Source organism: Sylvia atricapilla, chromosome 26 (assembly GCF_009819655.1).
Source record: "Sylvia atricapilla isolate bSylAtr1 chromosome 26, bSylAtr1.pri, whole genome shotgun sequence".
NCBI classification, from domain to species: Eukaryota; Metazoa; Chordata; class Aves; order Passeriformes; family Sylviidae; genus Sylvia; species Sylvia atricapilla.
Window position 1 is genome coordinate 2,263,051 of NC_089165.1, and position 19,620 is coordinate 2,282,670.

Consider the following 19,620-nt stretch of genomic DNA (forward strand, 5'->3'; position numbering starts at 1 on the left):
TTGCATGTCCCAGTAACGCCTCTGCAGCTCCATCCACACCGACTGTGCTCATCTGTTTGCCTCTTTTCCACAAGCTTGTTGATATAAAGCATTAATCATTCAAATATTAATAAAGAAACAATAATCCTGGCTGTTGCTAACTATCTGATTTCCTTTCTTTTTTTCCCTTTTTTTTTTTTTTTTTTTTCTCTCTCTCCTGTGCACATTTTTTTCTTTAGCTTGAAATGGCGATTGAAAACCTACAAAAAAATGAAGGGATTACATCACACAAAAGCAGTTTGCTCAACAGCCATGTAAGTTACAATCAGAATTTACAACCTTTTGCCCTGCTTTGGTAGGAGAATTATTTCTTTGGTGGATTCAACAGCACGAATCACTCAATAGCAGCCTGTGATTGAGCTGTGCTGCCCAAAACAGCCCATGCCCAAGGAAAAGGAGTGTGCAAAAAAGTGCCATGTGATAATGTTTGCTGCTGTGATGCTCTGGAGTCTGTGAACTGCCTCTGCCCTGTGTTTATTTATTTCATCTGCCTTGCAATGGAAATTGCTGGCAAACAGATAAACACATTTGAGGAAGTTCTTTTCCTTTCACTGGAACTGAAAAATGGCTGGAAAATTACTTGTAAATCCGCAGCCATGACTCGGTGTGAACTGTGACAGATTCCCCTCAGCCAGCACACACCAAAAGCCTGTGAATGCCTTTTTTTACCTCTCTCTGTGCCTCAGGAAGCCCATTCCTGTCACGATGCTGTGCTAAATCCATGTGCTGGGCCTCTCTCTCCGCACTCTGCCAACGATTTCCCTGCTTTGTGTGATATTCCCACTGTTTTGCCGGGCCTTTGCATCTTGGTTTGTGGCTCCCATGCAGGAACACCGAGGGGTGAGCACATGCTTGGGTGAGATTTGGGTTGCTCCAGGTGATGTTGGAGTCCCTGGACTTGCCTTGGTTTCCCTGTGTTTGGATAAAGCTCGAGCATGTCCTACACCCAAAAACCCCAGTGCACAGCGTGGTGCTTCTCCATTCTAACAGATTCCCTCTGGGTTTGGGGGCTGGTTTGTTGTCATTCTTAGGGCCTAAAAAATAAAAAAAAATCTTTGGGTTCTTCACTGTAGATAAATAGCCTGAGACAACTAAAGAGATTTTAAACCAGTCTGATTTTCTTCAGCTGATTTCAAACTCCAGGCCAGGGCTCCTGGGGGAGCTCAATCCTCACTTCAGCTGATGGAGAGTGAAAGTTTCTGGTTGTAGCTGGGGAAACACAAACGTGCAGGATCGGGCAGTCCCTGTTCTGAGCATCTCCCTGCTCCCCTCCCACCCCAGGCTGGGCCAGGCTCACACTCCTAAAGTGCTGCACAAGGATTGTGTTACTCTTTAGGATTTGTATTGTTCATCGAGGACAAGGTTTTTAAAAAAAAAAAAATCAGGAAAAGGGCAGAGGAAAGAAAGCAAAAGATAGAGAAGAGATTTCACTGACCACAAGCTGTACAGGATGGAGTGGGGGCCTTATCCAGCCCTTGATCAGCCCTTGTCTTTCAGGGGAGGAGTGCAGAACTTGATGTCCCTGGTTCTGGGTCATGGTTCATAGACTGGCCTAAGGTTTAATTGCTCTTACAATCTCTGGAGCAAACCAGCTCCTTCCTGAGCACACGTGGGCACAAACAAACTTGTTCCTGAGCCTGTGGGACACATTCACCCTCAGCTGCTCCCTCTGAAGGTGCTGCTCCTGCACAAGGTGCAGGGCACAGAGCCTGAGCTGAGGAACCCTGCAGCTCCTTGCTGTCCCCAGTGTCCCTGCTCGGCCCTGCCAGGGCACAGGGAGGTGTTTGGGGACGTGCGGGAATAAAAAGAGGGATCAGCAGTGCCTGAAGGGGACACAGCACATTGGGGAACCAGATCAGGCAGTTCCAGGCTGGAGGAACTCCAGAGCCATTGCCCAGGGAGGCTCTGCAGCCTCTGCATGGGGAGGGAGGTTCTTTTAGGACTCATCTGAGTGAGGGACCTGGAAGTGCCCCCTGATTGGAGCAGGAAGCTGGACCAGGATGGTTTGGGTTGGAAAGGATCTTAAAGCTCGTTTAATTCCAACCTCCTGCCATGGACAGGGACACCTTCCACCAGACCAGGGGGCTCAGAGCTCTGCCCTCCCAGCCTTGGATGCTCCAGGGATGAAGCAGGAGGCTGCAGGTGGCCAGAGCTGGCTCCCAGTGCAGGTGTGGGACATCCCAGTGCCCACCAGTGCTGAACCTCCCCCAGCTCCTGCTTTAGCACAAAAACTTTCTTGTCTCCAGGATGTTCCAGTCTCCACCTGTTCATGGCAAAGAACAAAACCTCAAGCCCAGGGAGAGCATTTCCCATCCCAAATTGCCCATGGCTGGCACGCAGGACTGTCAGGCTTGTGCTGCAGGATGGAAGCAGCAGGTGACTGCGATTTGTCAGGGCTGAAAGCAAATTCCAACTTGGCAAAAGCAAGAGGAAACGGGGAGATGATGCTAATTGCACTTAGTTGTGATTTAATTGCTCTGAGCCTTAAGGTTGCAGAGTTCTTCATTGTCTTCTGTCCCTTGTTTTAAAGTCGGCATTTTGGAAATGTGCAAATTCTGGGGATAAGGAGGTTTATTTTGTTACCATCAGCAGATGGTTCACCCCAGGAGTCTTTGGAGTTAAAAAAAAAAAAAAAAAAAAAAAAAAAAAAAAAAAAAAAAAAAAAAAAAAAAAAAAAAAAACAAGAGGACAGTTAAAGGTATCTCAGTCCAGAGGGGAATTTTCACATAATTTAACTAAAATCAATATGAAATGGAGCTTGATAACTGAATTTGGCTTCAAAACCTCCCTGAGAGGGTATTTAAGTGCACTTGAAAAATGCAGTGGGGAAGGTGAAGCTCCTGCTGAGCCCCTGTGACATGGGATGGGGCTGATGAAATCATGTCAGAGTGTGGCTGCAGCTGACAGTGCAGAGGCCTGGGACAGGGGGTTGTTTCTCTGCCAGTTATGAGCTTGCAGATGATGCAAAGAAATCAGAGAAAAATTACTGCAATTTCTGTACACAAGAGCCTGAGGTTGGAGGAGTTGGCCTTGAGGCCCTGTGGCTCAGGGGTATCCACAGCACAAGTAGGAGTAGGGAGAAAATTAAATTTTTCCTCATTGTCTGAAAAATGAAATACCAAAAAGCCACAAATAACCCCCACTGGAATTCTTTCCTGTGAGTGAAGAGCTCTGTCCTAACTCTGAGCTCAAATAAGTGGAAATTTAGGAACCTGCTGCTTGTGGTCCCAGCTAAAAACACCTTAAATATGACCCAAAAATGGTTTCTCTTTTATATTTCATAGGAGTGGCCACAAGAAAACTTCTCCAAACCTGCATCTTCAAAAAATAAAAAAAAAAAAAAAGCTTTTTATTTTCTCAGCCAGCCCCACAAGTGGCATTTTCCATCCTTGGATAGAGCCAGGATGAGGATTTTGCCAGTGGTTTTTTTCAAAGGCAACCAAACAGTCAGATAGAAATAAAGTTAAGGTAGAAATGAAAATTAAATGTTCCCCTGTAGTGCCTATAAAAACCACAGCAGCATATGGCTTTAGAGTGATCGTACTGGAACCTGATTGTGGCATTAACAGAAATAAACTGGGGAATATCTGATTGTCACAACTGAAGAAAATTCAGAAAGCAAACAGAAAAAGAGATTCAAATGGAAAGGGGTTTTCATTTTCTCATTTGAAGTGCCCAATGTGTTATTAGTTGTGCAGGAAGAGCAAAAATTGCATTTGGAAAATTATTTATATTCTGACAGATCTCTGTTTCAAGCTCTTTTGTGTGCTTCATAATAAATTTCTAATTCAATAGTGGGAGTTCATATTGTGAAACTCTGCAATGTTTCAAGGAATATAAAAAGGCATTTGCAGGAAAAGGAAGCTGGGAGATGAAGAGAATCTTCTAGAAATATCAGGGATTAGAATAAAAAATGCCCAGGATCAAATTTAAATGAGAGAGTTTATCTGTATCTGAATTTTCCATAGTAATACAAAACTTTTTTTTTTTTTTTTTTTTTTTTTTTTTTTTTTTTTTTAAGGCTTAAGGCTTAAGATTTAGGAGATAAATAGCTGATGCACATTCAGTATCTTCCATGGGATAAATAAAATACCTGGTTTAAAATTTTGAAAGGATCTTAAGCAATAATCTTTTAAATATAAGGGATGGGCCAAAATTAACATAGATGTGCACAACTCAAAAACTGAATTCCTGCTGGTGTTTTATGGCAAAACCACTGGGGTCCACTTTTGTTAGAGGGAACTGAATGGCTGGGGGAGGCTCAGAAAAGACTTTCTGGGGCTTCCAGGGGTGTCTGTGCTGCAGATGGGAGCAGGAAGGATCATCATGGATCATTAACAAACCATCTCTTGGAACTGGAGGGTTTGGAGAATGATCTCAAAGAGTGTCTTGGGTGGTGTGGAACTGGGGGAAGGTGGGAGCAGGAGAAGAGGCTCCTGAAAAGCAGGACAGAGGGAAAAGTGGCCAGGAGGTTTTTCTTTCTCCCAGCTGGTGGCAGCCCCTGGTCTGCTCCAAAGGCCACCAGAGCTGATGGATGCAGTCATGGGGATTTGTGGTGGGATTTGGATCAGCTCCAGCTAACAAATCATGGAGTGGTTGGGGTTGGAAGAACCTCAAAGCCCATCCCATTCCACCTCTGCCATGGCAGGGACACCTCCCACTGTCCCAGGCTGCTCCAAGCCCTGTCCAGATCCTTGGGTACTGCCAGGGATCCAGGGGCAGCCACAGCTGCTCTGGGAAATCTACTCCAGACCCTCCCAGGGAACAATTCCTTCCCAATATCCTACAGGAATCTCCCCTTTTCCAGTGGAAGCCATTCCCTGTGTCCTGTCCCTCCATCCCTTGTCCCAGTCCCTCTCCAGCTCTCCTGGAGCCCCTTTAGACCCTGCCAGGGGCTCGGAGCTCTCCCTGGAGCCTTCTCTTCTCCAGGCTGAATAGAATAGTTCTAATTGTAGAGCTCAAAGTGCACAGGTTTGGATCCAGCTGACTTTGTGCAGCAGCAGTTTAAATTTGGATGTGTGAAGGAGACCCACAGAACGCACGCTGAGGCTGCTGCAAAGCCTCTGTGTGAGAGCAGAGTGGGAGATGAAACACAGAAACTGGGAACAGCTCAGTGGAGTGAGGTGCCAGAGATGTCATCACACAGCTCAGGTTGTATTTTCACAGAATTATTGATGTAAAACTCCAGCCTCGTGGTGGATTGGGACCTTGGAGCGTCACCAAGAGAAAATGGGAGAAAAGAGGGGGATATAAGAGTGAGAATGGAGAGGGTTTGAGTGCAGATCCATGGGCTTTGTCTAATCCCACTGATTTCTAGACTAAATCCATGCTCAGTTCCCATATGTGCTTGGGCTCTCTGTTGTATGGAGCTGCTGTGGCTGATATTTGGCATCCACAGCCCAAGTCTGTTTTGCCCTGATCTGGAGGGAGTGCAGCTGGTTCTGGTGCAGAGATGGAGATCTGGGGGGAGAGGGAAGCCTGGAAAATGTTAATCCCAAACATCCGTCATGACAGTGAAAGGCCTCTTACCCACCCTGCTGATATTAGGCCATATGTACATCCACTTCATCCCAAAATTCAATTATTACAACGCTCATTTTATTGATGCTAAAGTCATTTAGTCAATTAAAGGAGATTGGGAGCTTTGCATTTGAATTCCTGTGCTGACACCGTGTGCTGGACCTGCCCCTTCAGACTCTCCTGGTATAAATAATTTATATTAATTGCAAATTTTAATCAACAGCCATGTCAGAAGTTCAGACAGTAAATTTTGCAAAGTAGATGGATTCCCTCAGATTTTGAAGGTTGCTTTGGCAACCGTTAATTTTATTGTTAAGGGAGCTGTTGCAGACATGCCAATCTTCCAATTAATAAAGACTTTGCATTAATTTGCTTCCCCTAAAATTTATTTCTCTTAGGCAGTATCTCAAGATCTCTTTGCCTTGGAAAATGTGAGTTTTTTACAGCATTATTTTGGCTCTGCAGGAATTCATCCGAACCCGTGGTGGACGCTGAGGTGGCAGCAGGACTGTGTTTTAATGAAAAACCTGACTGGTTTTGTTTGGGCTGGGGGTGCTTTTGCCATCCTGTAAACTAACATAACGTTATATAAATCATAAGTGACGTGAATTAACCCATACAAATTAATTATTCCGTTCTCTTGAACTTGTCGATCCGGACCTGCCGACCCCCTCCTGACCTCCCAGCACTCTTTAGACTTGCATGTTCTTTATTTTTCCCTGCCTGAAGCTGCAGTGGCTGCTGGATAACTACGAGACAGCAGAAGGTGTGAGCCTGCCCAGGAGCTCCCTGTACAACCATTACCTGCGGCACTGCCAGGAGCACAAACTGGATCCTGTCAACGCCGCGTCCTTCGGGAAACTCATCCGCTCCGTCTTCATGGGGCTGAGGACACGGCGCCTGGGCACCAGGTGGGTGGGACTCTGCAGTTCAATAAACACAAAGCAACCCCCCTGCAGCATCTCTGCTGCACTCAGAAGCTCCTGAGCATCTTCAGAAGGTTCAGGTCTTTCTCTTTGGAGATCTACAGAAACGTCTGACGCTGATCCGGTGGGGAAATGTGTTTTATGTGAACCTGGGCTGTTTCTCATCCCAGGAGGATTCATTTACCCCAGGGAATGGCTGTGTCAGGGCTGGGCTGGAGCTCAGGGAAAGGTTCTTCCCCCCGAGGGTGCTGGGGCACTGCCCAGGCTCCCCAGGGAATGGTCCCAGCCCCAAGGTGCCAGAGCTCCAGGAGGGTTTGGACAAGGCTCTCAGGGATGCTCAGGGTGGGATTGTTGGGTGTCTGTGAAGGGCCTCAGTGATCCTTGTGGTCTCTTCCAATCAGGGCATCCTGGGATCCTGTATTGTCTGACAAAGATGAGGTAACTCATCCTCACAATTTCCACTGCAGAGCCCAAAATTCTGGGTGGGTGAAACGGTTTCTCTCTTTGGGTCCAGTAAAGATCCCCCACGACAGACCCTGTGCCCACAGCTTTGGTGCAGACAAGGTGTAAAATTACAAATGGTTTATTTCTGAAATGCCCAAAGCATCAGGCTGAATCTTGCAAGAGGGTTTTTTTCCTTCTAAACTGTCAAAGATCTGTAAGATGTTACAAGAAAAGTGTAACATGAGAAAATAAACTGTAGTTACAGACATGTCCTTCAAGGGAGCATCCAAAGCTTCTGCACAGCTGAGTGTGAACTTCATCCCAGCTTATAATATTTTAAAAGTGGGTAATATATTGCCTGTAAAACATTCATTGTTTTGATTGTTGAAGATTTTATAATAAAATTCAAGCTTAAATAGCTGGGCTTTTAAATGAGAACAAAACCAGATGTGACCAGGGCATTCTACAGCTGGAAAGTGAAGGTAACAGTCGTAGGAAGAGCAGGGGAGCATTGGATTCCTCTAGACTGGGTCAAATGCAAGAGCTCTCAAGTAATTTCTTTGGAGGAGAGAAATTGTTTAATCCTATCAAGGATTAAAGAATAAACAAGTGAGCAAAAAAACTGCACTGAAAATTGCAAATGTGCAGGCAAGGAAGGGGACAGTGAACCTCAATTAGTATGGAAAGAGCTGACTCCAATTATTTTCTTACTCATTGTAATGTTATAAAGGTTATAAAGCAGCTGTTAGTTAATTTGCAGGCACTTAAATCACTTAGGACAGGACTGAACACAGGATGTGTGTAAAAGCCTCTGGTGCAGTAGCAAAGACCTAACAATTCAACTGAGCCTTTGAAAAGAACAAATTCTTCCCAAAAAGAACCCAATTTGATAAATATTCCTCTCTTACATTTCTCTAATTTTCCAATGGGATGCATCCTTGGATTGAAGGTGTCTCCAGTCCCAGTTTTAGTGGCACAGCAAAGGAATTTGAAGCCTCCCTACTCTGCTCTGGGAATGCCATTGGTGCTTCCCTGGCTTGGTGTCTTCTCCCTCTGAGGACTCCATTCACCCATTTATGGTGACAAATGGGCTGAAGCCAAGTTGGACATGCTGTCACCACGTGTCCATAGCTGCAGAACTGTCCTCGCTCCCACTGGGACCAAAAAATTCCAGTTTGGTGGAAAAACTTCAGCTGACACCTCTCCAATGTGGTGGAATCACATCCTCCTAAGGAGCACCACAGCAGCAAAGGAGAAAGAATTGCAGCCCCGGTGCTTGGAGAAAGCTTTCAGTGTTCACAAAACCTACAAAAATGAGCAGCTCCCAGGACAAAACCACATCAAAACCTGGTGCTGTTGCTGCAGAAGTGCTGGCAGCAGAAAGACATTTTTCTGTTCATAGTGGGCCATTCAGTCAGGCTCATTTTATCCAAGTCTAGATAGAGATGGATGCTTGTTTTTATGGAAAAAACAAACCTCTAAACCCTAATCAAATTGCAAAGCATCCCCTGTGGTCTTTCAGTCCCTCTGTTTAATAACACTTTTTGTTGTAGCACTTCCCTCCTCCCTTCCCCAGTCACCATGGGTTGTTTGGAACAAACCTGGCCAGGTTTAAGTGTGGATGCCACTGCACTTGGCCACACATGGGCTTAAATTTTCTCAGGAATGATGGCATTTTATCAGCCCATCCCTTCAGCCACTCAAACAGTGCTTGGTGCATCTTCACTCAAGACCAGAAGCTGGGTAGTTGTAAAAGCAAAGTCCTTTATTGCATCATTAAATCAGTGTCATAAAGGCAAAGTTATCAGTCTGTAGCAGTTTGCAGAAACCTTCTAACATAAAGTTTATAATTCTGAAGCAGAAGCAGCAGCCACAGCAGCAGCAGCACATATTCCATGTCCCCTAAGCAGCTTATCAGTAGCAGTCACAGCAACAGCAGCAGCAGCAGTGTTTTCATGAGTCCTGCATCTGTGTTCTCACATTCTCAGTGCATTTTTATTTTATTTTTAGCCAATCAGGCTTAATCACGAGTTTTGTTACGATAGTGTTGGACCAATCCTGAGCTAAAATTGATGTATGAAGGTAAACATAAATTCATACACAAATTCTACGTCAATAATTCTGTCTGTTCCATTTAGGAATGTTTAACAAGGTTACATTATTTTCATTATGTCTAGAGTTTGCAAATTATGTCTGTCTTTGCAAAAGGCAAAACTACTGAGTTTTCAACTAGGTTTTAGGTCCTTTTCTTACTGACCCAGGATCTTATTTGTTTAAGGCACTTAAAAACCCTCTATTTATTTAAAACTAAACTTGCATTTCTACTTCATGTCCGGGTGGATTTATGCATTTTAGTTTCTCTGAAGGTTCTAATTCAATCCTCACATTTCTGGGCACTCCTGGCCCGGTGTGGATTTGCCCCAAGGGGGATTCACACTCCAACATTTGGCAGATGGGGATGTATTTTCCAAGCAACCAGGGTCACAATGCCCCTTCCACTGACTGAGCTGATGTTTCCAGGGGAAATTCCAAATATCACTACTATGGGATCCGCCTGAAGCCGGAGTCGCCGCTGAACCGCCTGCAGGAGGACACCCAGTACATGGCCATGAGGCAGCAGCCCCTCCACCAGAAGCAGAGGTAGGTGCCCCCAGGCCCTTCCCCAAACACTCAGCAGGTCCCTGGGATTTGGGAAGTTCAAACAAGGTTGGGGAAGAACCAGAGCCGAGCTGTGGAAGGGTCCAAACCCCATCCCAGGTAATGCCCCAGCCCTGGAAATATTCAAGGCTAAGTTAGATGAGACTTGGAGCGACCTGTTTTGGTGGCAGATGTCCCTGCTCACTGCAGGAGGCTGGACCAGATGGCCTTTGAAGGTCTTTTCCCACCCAAACCCATCTGGAATTCAATGGAATGGGATTTATCTGCTTATTCTCCTCGTCAGTGGCATGTCCCACCCTGTGTGCCACCTTTCACAGCCTCTCTGTAGCCAGAATGGTTCAGGGTCTCAGCTATGGAGATGTTGGTGCCAAATCAGTGTGAAGGATCTGGGGGCTTGTGCTGGATTTGGGTGGATTTGGGGAGTTTGGGTGTTTTTCTGTGCAAAAGTGCAAGTTAAATAGTGCCATGCTTAGTCTTGTGCCTGAGTCATTTTAGAGATAAAACCCAAAGTGGAAAGGGATTTGGAATTGTTTCCTGCAAGCATGGACACTTCTTGTTTTTGCTGAAGTGCAGAAGGAGCAGAATTTATTTCTTCAGCTCCCAGACAGAAAGTAAATGCAGAAGTCAGTGCTTGAGACAGTCTGCTCTGGAACCCACTGTAGCTCTGCTTCTCTTTTTTGATTTTTTGGTGTCACCAAACTTCTTAGTCCTCTTAATTCTGTCTTGGGGAAGCTTTTCAAAAGGAGCTTCTCATTAGCCCTCCATCTGAGTCCACCCTGTAAATGATCAGCCCCCAACATTGCTTTGAAAGTGCCAAGCACTCCAGGAACTCACGGATCTCTGTCGTAAATAACGTGTAGGTGTTTTCTCCTGTCTGTGTGGATCCTAACCCCTCCTAATTCTGGTGGAATTTAGGTACAGGGCAGCCCAGAAGATGGATGGGATGGCAGAGAGTGCATCCAACAGCAACCCCCACACCACACCTGAGCAGTCAGTGGCTGCTCAGAGCCAGCACCACCAGCAGTTCATAGGTGAGGAGACGGTGATGAATTATTCCACATCAGGGATTTGGGCTTTAGGGGGAAGGGTTTATCCAGCAAGTCCTGACTGTTGTGCATTTGTTTGCTTTCCTAATAAATCTACAGCATTTTAATTTTTCAGATATCTATATATTTATTTTATATTTTTATAGATATTGGTTTTGTTATTATTATATATTATATAATATGTAATGATATATATTATTAATAGATATAAATTTTGTGGGGTTTTTTTTATATATAGGATGTGTTCTATAGGTTTCATAATGTCACACTTGCTGAGTTTATCAGCTGACTCCTGTCTCCCCAGGAAGGCTTTTTCCTTGAGCCCAAGGGTCTGTTGTGTCTCTCAGAGTATATTTTTAATCCATCTGGTTTTATCTAAATTCCATGGAAGAGTGGAGGTCCTGGCCAGAGGGGGGAAATCCATTCCCTTCCTTGCAAAGGCTGCAGTGGGCATCTGAGTGGAGCTGATCCATATCGACCTTCTCCTTGTGGAACAGACCCTCTGGATCTGCTGGTCCTGGATCTCCATCACAAATCCCAGCTCCTGCCACCTCTGCTGCCCAATTCTGTCCTCCATTGTACTCCTTAAAGACCAGAGAGACGTTTTCCAAGCTTCAGGGAAATTCTAATGGCTGGTAGATGAGGATAATGTTTTCTTGTTTCTTTTACTACAAACAGAAAGGGAACATTTTCCTTTCCCCACTGAATCCTCTGGGCTGTGGTCGTTTGGGTTTTCTCAGTATAACAGCACAAATCAGGGAAAGGACAAAATTATCTCATTTTTTGTGTCTCATCCCAGCTGGAACATGAAAGAGCCTCCAGTGACAGCAGCACCTTGTGCTCACCTGTCCTCTGAGCTTTCCTAACCTCACCATCTTTCCCAATTTCTTTTCCCAGATGTAACCCATGTCTTTCCCGAGTTCCCAGCCCCTGATCTTGGTAATGTCCTCTTACAAGAAGGTTTCACCTTGAACGACGTGAAAACTCTGCAGGTTCTCTACAGGAGACACTGTGAGGTGATTGTTTGCAATATTCTTTGGTGGTTATTTGTAATTGATTTATTAACTGATGTGGGACATAATTCCTGTGACCAGCTCATATCCCACTCTCAGGAAAAGCTGGACTGTAATCAGGAATGCTTCATTTGCCAGGAATTACAACTCAAATACTGATTTTTTTTTTATTTTTCACTGTGTGACCTGTTTTATATTAAGTTGGTTACTAAAACAGTGCCAATTCCGTTGTTTTCCGTGTCAATTATTTACTGTGAGTGGCAGCACTGGAGCTGAGCACTGACCCCGTGGTGTTCCTTGCTGTCAGGCCACCTTGGATGTCGTGATGAACCTGCAGTTTCACTACATCGAGAAGCTGTGGCAGTCCTTCTGGAGTCCCAAGGCACCCCCTAGTGATGGCCCCACTGCTCTGCCTTCCAGGTACTCCCCGGCCTCCCCTGCTCCATTTCTTGCAGGTAGATCTCTTCTTAAGGTGTTTTTAGGCTTTTTGAGTGCTTTGGAGAATTTAGGAGTCCTTTCTGCCCTGCAGAGCCGTGACAAAGAGCCTTGGAAGCGTTTAATATTGTAATGCAAAGTTCAGAGCCTTGGGGAAGTCTGAGCAGAGAACTTGTGGGGTCACTGAGGTTGGAAAAACCCTCCAAGGTCATCGAGTCCATCCATCAACCCAGCACTGTGTTTGTTCACCACTCAACCACGTCCCCAAGTGCCACATCCCCACGTGTTTTGGACACTTCCAGGGGTGGTGACTCCACCAGTGCCCTGCACAACCTGTTCCAGTGCCTGATCACTCTTTCAGTGAAGAAATTTTCCCTCATATCCAACCTAAACCTCCCCTGGGGCAGTTTGAGGCTGTTTCCTCCCATCCTGAGGCTGGACATCCGTGTCCTTTGCATCTTCTGCAGCAAAGAAGGGGATGATTCCCTGCCATGACTCAGTGCCATGCTCTGGCTCAGATTTTAGGGACTCTCTGAGGTTTTAGGGACATCCAGCCTGAGTCTCTGCCTTGCCTGGCTGCCCAGACCTGTCAGTGCCTCATGTTTTGAGGCAGATCATTGCAAACAAAGCTGATTTCATATCTTCACTCCTGCCTGGCTCGTTGCTGTGCCTCTTCCTCATCCTTTATGCATTGGGAGCTGCTGCCAGGGGAATGGAAATAAGTGAAAACACATAAAATTGAAAAAAAAATGAAGGTTTCTTCCTAAAATTTCTATCATGAAAAATCTGTCCACTTTTACTGATGCTATAAAGACAAAGGTTTTCTCTTCAGAAGAAAAATGATAAAACATTGAGTAATAAGCAAAAATCCTTCAAAATGTGTAGAATCTGGCCCTGTGCATGTTGCCCATGGGATATTTTCCTGCAAGGACTCACTGCAGCTGTGTTTGCTTGGTTTAAAATCTCACTTTCTTGAGGGAACAGCTCCAAAGCAGATTGCAACCCCTAGGAGCTGTTTCTAGGTACACAGGGGAAACTGGAGGCAGCTTTTCTGCAGGGCTCTCCCACCTCTGCCAGTAACCCAGAGAAGTAAATAACACACTCCCTCCCCTTCTTAATATAGAAATAGAAAGTCCAAATATTAGGGAAGTAGCACACTGAAAGCATGAGGAGATGCAGAACATGGATGCACCTCACAGCAAGTTTCATGACCCGTTTCTCCATGTGGGATTTTCCAGGAGTGATGCTCATGGAGTTCATCACTCAAATTCTGCAGCCTGAGGCTCAAAGTTCCCCTTTAGAGCATGTCCAAGGCTTGGCTTTAATGATTTTGATGCAATGCCTGGGGAAAGAGCCGTCCAAATTCCCAATTCCTGACACAATGTGTGGGTGAGCAGCTCTGCTGTGATGCTCTCAGTGCATTCAGGTTTCAGCTCTTTCTGCTTGCTGTGTAACAAATATCTTGTGCCTTTATATATCTACAAAATGAAAATAATGGAGTCTGGATTGGCCTCAGTCAGTTACAGACACCACGTTGTTCTCATCCAGGTATTCAGTCTCCTTCCCTCTGAAAACATTCAGCATTTGGAGGTGTTTGACACCTTGAGAACATCTCAATATCAGCTAATTTGCCCCTACTCTGGCTGCAAAGTTTTTGTCCCCAGTGCTGAGGCTCCAGCAGTGGAGAGCAGGGGAGAGAGGAGAGGGGTGGCAGGTTTTGGGAGCAGCTGGGGCTGTAAGGAGGGACCAGCACAGCCTTTGCTGGCTGAAATGACTGTGCTGGAGCTCAGCCCCCACACGAACAGGGGGTGTGAGAGGCAGGGAAGTTAAAAAGGGAAGAGGGGAAGGCAGACCAAGCACCAGGAGCGTGGATTTGAGGGAAAACTGCTCCAATCTCTGGCCCCAAGGACAGGGAGGTGCTGGCAGAGACACAACCTGTATGAGCAGTCAAACATTTCCTGTTGCAAGGCACAGAAACATCTTTTTTCTGCTGAAAGTTGAAGTTAGAAATGCAGAGGAGAGGAAAAGCAAAAACTGAAATGCAAACCTGATGCTAACTCTGTCTCTTCCCTCCTCCTCCTCCTGCAGTGAAGAGGAACCCGAAGGGACCCTCCCAAAGGACAAACTGATCACCCTGTGCAAGTACGAGCCCATCCTCAAGTGGATGAGGAGCTGTGACCACATCCTGTACCAGGCCCTGGTGGAGATCCTCATCCCTGACGTGCTCAGGCCAGTGCCCAGTGAGTACCCACAGCCCCCTCCTGGCTCCTGAGCCTGAGCTCACTCTGGCCACCACTTGCCACAAAGATTCCCACTGTAAAAACCCACTTGGAGGTGTTTGTCTTAAATATTCCTCCTGCAGCATTGCTCTGGGGGGATATTCTGTACCCCCTGGGAGTTCCCTTCCCTTTTAAATTTGGTGTGTTACAGATCACATCTGATTTTGGCCAGGAGTCAGGTGAAAAACAGTTTGGATATGGGAGCTCTTGGGGATGTAGTTCCTTGGAGGTCTTTGTTTGCACAGGAGCATCCTGTCCCTGACTGCACTCCTGGAAATTGGGGGTCAACTTTTTGGGAGATTATTGATGGAGTATTGAGGGTTTTCTCTCTGATTTGGATTCCCAAATGTCCCTCTGAGGGCTGTCACAAGCTGGGGCACAAAGGTGTCTTTGAAGAGTGAATTCCAAAGCTTGGAAAATGCTCAGAAGGGCCATGAATGAGAAAAGGATGAAAGAAAATAAGAATAATAAACAAACCATAAAAATGTTTAGGTTGGAAAAGTTCAATTGTCATAAGGATAAGAGTAAGGATAAGAATAAGAACAAGAACAAGAATAAGAATAAGAATAAGAATAAGAATAAGAATAAGAATAAGAATAAGAATGAAAAAGAATAAGAGTAAGAAAAAATGAAAAATAAAAATGAAAAAGATAAAGAATAATAAGAAGAGTTTGAGTAATTACATCCAATAATTATTTGAGTGCATCAGCACAGCTGATTTCCTTGGTGCTGGGTTGACATCTCAGCTAACCAGCCCCCAGGCTGTGCTTTCCCAGCAGTCCTAAGCTAGAAAGTGGTACCCAAAAATGCTACAGAGGAGCCTTTCTGACTTGGCAGCCTTCTTTGCAGGCACACTGACCCAGGCCATCCGGAACTTTGCCAAGAGTTTGGAAGGGTGGCTGATGAATGCCATGAGTGACTTCCCCCCACAGGTCGTGCAGACCAAGGTGAGCAGGGATGGGCCCAGTGTGTTTCTGCATCTTGCAGTTTTCCACAGGGATTGGAAGTTCCTGTTGGGGTTTGGCCACCTGGATTGGTGCAATGATTGGTTCTGAACCAAAATCAGCCAGGAGTGGGAGGACGGGTGGGGCAATTCCTTTGTACCAGAGGCTGAAGATGCTCTGTCCATGGAGCTGTTCCTGTGTCCTGAAATTGCAGAAAAAGCTTTGTGGGAGAAAATCACAGAGCCACAGAATATCCTGAGCTGGAAAGGACCCACAGGGATCATCACCACCCCTGTCCCTGCACAGACACCCCAACAATCCACCCTGAGCATCCCTGAGAGCCTTGTCCAAACCCTCCTGGAGCTCTGGCACCTTGGGGCTGGGCCCATTCCCTGTTAGCTCTGCCCTGGAATGAGGCTGTCCTCCTGGAAAGCCCAGGAGTGACTGGCATTGCCCCAAGGCTCCTGTTCTCCTAAAGCCAGGGATTCATACTGCCTCTTCCCACCTTGCTGGTTCTGCTGGAGGCAGAGTGTGAAAACCTGGTAGCTTAAAGAGAATAACTAATGGAATCAGAGAATTATTTAGGTTTGGGTCCTTCCACTGCTTTATGATGAGTGCATGTTCTACCTGGTGGAGCACTGTGTGGCCCAGGCAGCCAGGGACACGGGATGGGAGAGGTCAGAACCCTTCATTCCTTACAAACCAACCCAAACTGAGAAGCACCCAAAGAGACACCATTGATTCACAAATAACACTGTGCCCAAGGGTTGATCGAGTTGTTCCACGTGCCTGGCACAAGGATCACGTTGGAAATAACCTTTAAGATGATTTGAGTCCAACCACCACCCCAGTACTGCCCAGGCCACCACTAAACCATGTCCCCAACAGGTTTTTTGACCACTTGCAGGGCTGGTGACTGCAGCAGTGCCTGTGCTGGTGCATGCAGGGAGCAGAGCCTGCCCTGCAGCCCCCTGTGCTGTGTTACAGGTGGGGGTGGTGAGTGCCTTTGCCCAGACCCTGCGCAGGTACACGTCCCTCAACCACCTGGCGCAGGCGGCGCGCGCCGTGCTGCAGAACACGTCCCAGATCAACCAGATGCTCAGCGACCTCAACCGCGTGGACTTCGCCAACGTGCAGGTAACCCAACGTGCAGGTAACCCAACGTGCAGGTAACTCAATGTGCAGGTCACCCAAGGTGCAGGTCACCCAATGTGCAGGTAACCCAATGTGCAGGTAACTCAATGTGCAGGTAACCCAAGGTGCAGGTCACCCAATGTGCAGGTAACCCAACGTGCAGGTAACCCAATGTGCAGGTAACTCAATGTGCAGGTAACTCAACGTGCAGGTAACCCAACGTACAGGTAACTCAATGTGCAGGTAACCCAATGTGCAGGTAATAACCCAACGTGCAGGTAACCCAACGTGCAGGTAACCCAACGTGCAGGTCACCCAACGTGCAGGTCACCCAATGTGCAGGTAACTCAATGTGCAGGTAACCCAACGTGCAGGTAACCCAATGTGCAGGTCACCCAATGTGCAGGTAACCCAACGTGCAGGTAACCCAAGGTGCAGGTAACCCAACGTGCAGGTGACCCAACGTGCAGGTAACTCAACGTGCAGGTAACCCAAGGTGCAGGTCACCCAACGTGCAGGTAACTCAATGTGCAGGTAACCCAACGTGCAGGTAACCCAACGTGCAGGTAACCCAATGTGCAGGTAACCCAAGGTGCAGGTCACCCAAGGTGCAGGTCACCCAACGTGCAGGTCACCCAACGTGCAGGTAACCCAACGTGCAGGTAACCCAATGTGCAGGTAACTCAATGTGCAGGTAACCCAATGTGCAGGTGACCCAATGTGCAGGTAACCCAAGGTGCAGGTAACCCAAGGTGCAGGTGACCCAATGTGCAGGTGACCCAATGTGCAGGTAATAACCCAATGTGCAGGTAACCCAGGGGCCCCCAGTGGCAGTGTGGGACACACAAAGGACGAGGCAGGCAGCAGAAAGTCAGGCAGGAAAGCTCTGGTTTAATATTCTTGACTCCGTTTATAGACACGTTTTACAGAAGGCAAAAGATTGGCTATACAGGTTGTCTGTCACCTCTTGGACCTCGTAGAGTGAACATCACCATTGACCATAAGACTCCTCCCAGAGGAGAAATATGTAAACAAAGTAGATAATTCTAAATGAGTACAGAGTTTACATGAAGCTGCGTGAGAATCTCGACTACAAAAATGCAACACTCAGAAGGCAAGAAAACTTAGGGCAACGCTCCCCTCCTCCTCAGCTGCTCCACACGTGGGGCTCCACAGCCAGGTTACCTCTGCTGGTCACCAGTGCTCAGCTCCCAGTGCTGGAACCCAACTGAATGAACAAGGTGTTGGTGATACTTTGCTGGGTAAATTCTCCACCTCGCTGTGAGCAGTGGGAAAGGAGCTTCTATAAGGCTCTCAGGTCATTAAGGCTAGAAAAAGCTCCAACCTTCAGCTGGACCCCACCATGCCTACTAAATCCTGTCCCCATGCCCACTCATTCTTTGAACACTTCCAGGGATGGTGACTCCACCACTTCCCCTGGGCGCCCCATTCCAATGCTTTATCACTTTTCCAGTGAAGAATGAAGTGCTACCAACAATTATGTAGTTCTAAAAACACTGTGGTCCACACAGTTCAGAGGGGCTATGATTCAGAGCTGGTTTGCAGCCCTTGCCTGCTAGAAATTAAATCTTGGGTTGGGATGCAACACCATGCATGCCTGGCATGAGTGACTGTGAGCCCTTCTTTGTTGGAGCCCTGGGCACTGAGAATTCCAGACTTTCTGTGCTCACAGGCACTGACCCCCAAGCAAACACTGCATTTGACCTGAGGCCTTGGAAAAGGCTCCCAAAATTGAGTGACAGCACTGGGATTGTGGGTGTGGAGTTTGAATAGAAGTGTGTGATATCACAGGGTGGAAAACTTAGAGTTTAAGGTTTTAGACTATAGTAATAAATATATAAAGCAAGACAAAGGCTTTAGGGCAGAGGTTAAGTCTTTCTTTTTCACCTTCTTCATGGGTCTGGGTGATATTTTGTAATTTGGTATAAAAATCCCCATTGCAGGCCACGGGTGGTTGGTTGTTGGGTTAAAAGTAAAAATTATCTAGGTGTCATTTCATAATTGGACAGTTTATGCTTAAAAGGCCTTGTAGAGATAGAGACAGAGCCCTTTGTTCCTTTGTTACCTAGAACTCACAACTTGTGAGACTCTAATATAGATAAGAATTAATAAACATCTGAGTCTGAGCAGGAACTGCATCTCCTGAGCATTTAATCCCAGCTCTAAGAGAAGAAAAGAAGATAAAAAAGCTACATTTCCTCCCGAGCAGGAGCAGGGCGTGAGTAACTGTGAGCCCTTCCTCCCGAGCAGGAGCAGGCTTCGTGGGTGTGCCAGTGTGAGGAGGGCATGGTGCAGAAGCTGGAGCAGGATTTCAAGCTGACTCTGCAGCAGCAGAGCTCTCTGGACCAGTGGGCCAGCTGGCTGGACAATGTTGTCACTCAAGTGCTGAAACATCACGAGGGCAGCCCCAGCTTCCCCAAGGCAGCCAGGCAGTTCCTGTTGAAGTGGTCCTTCTACAGGTACATTTTCTTTCTCATTTGGGGGGTTTTTCTGCATCAGGGGGCGTGTAAAGAGCTCCTTGAAAAGCCAAGGCCAAGTTCTTTACTCCCGTGAAGCTGTGGTTAACTGTGGTTCTGGTGTCCTTTCGGGATGGGGATGGGATGCTCCATAAACCAATTTCTGCAAGTGTTTTGATACTTTTGGCTCAGAGGCCGAGACAGTGTTGGGTCCCACAGTACCTCCAGAATTCCCATCAGGTGTAACCTCAGCCCAAATTCCTGGCTGCTGTCTGTCCCCAGCTCCATGGTGATCCGTGACCTCACCCTGCGCAGCGCCGCCAGCTTCGGCTCCTTCCACCTGATCCGCCTGCTCTACGACGAGTACATGTTCTACCTGGTGGAGCACCGTGTGGCCCAGGCCACAGGGGAGACCCCAATTGCTGTCATGGGAGAGGTGAGCATCCTTTATCCCCCCCAAACCAACCCAAAATCAGCAGCTCCTCTCGAGAGACAGTGCTGCTTCACAAACCGCGCTGTGCCCTCGGCTTGTTTTAAAACAAAAAATATTTGCTGAGTTGTTTTCAGTGCCTGGCTCAAGGATAGAGCTCCTGGAGCAGCTTGCCTGAGCTGGTGGGTTTTGGGTTTGGGGTGGTTGAGCATCATTTGGGTTTTGGAGGCCTGGAGGAGGGAGGGAAAGGATCTCTCCATTTCTCTGCACCACCT

General features: G+C 46.8%; 1 protein-coding gene across 4 annotated transcripts in view; it reads left to right on the forward strand.

The window, feature by feature from the left end:
• Window positions 1-19,620, forward strand: part of RFX2 (regulatory factor X2) — a 65,580-nt gene that overhangs the window by 44,388 nt on the left and 1,572 nt on the right. For 2 of the 4 annotated variants that reach the window (XM_066336308.1, XM_066336306.1), the window contains 11 exons: window positions 219-293; window positions 6,289-6,470; window positions 9,450-9,569; window positions 10,503-10,618; window positions 11,531-11,649; window positions 11,954-12,066; window positions 14,170-14,321; window positions 15,210-15,307; window positions 16,292-16,441; window positions 18,710-18,918; window positions 19,198-19,351. In XM_066336308.1, coding sequence (XP_066192405.1) covers window positions 219-293; window positions 6,289-6,470; window positions 9,450-9,569; window positions 10,503-10,618; window positions 11,531-11,649; window positions 11,954-12,066; window positions 14,170-14,321; window positions 15,210-15,307; window positions 16,292-16,441; window positions 18,710-18,918; window positions 19,198-19,351 — 1,488 coding nt within the window. The remainder of the gene's footprint in view (window positions 1-218; window positions 294-6,288; window positions 6,471-9,449; window positions 9,570-10,502; window positions 10,619-11,530; window positions 11,650-11,953; window positions 12,067-14,169; window positions 14,322-15,209; window positions 15,308-16,291; window positions 16,442-18,709; window positions 18,919-19,197; window positions 19,352-19,620) is intronic. The other 2 variants (XM_066336310.1, XM_066336309.1) reach the window with 1 other exon arrangement.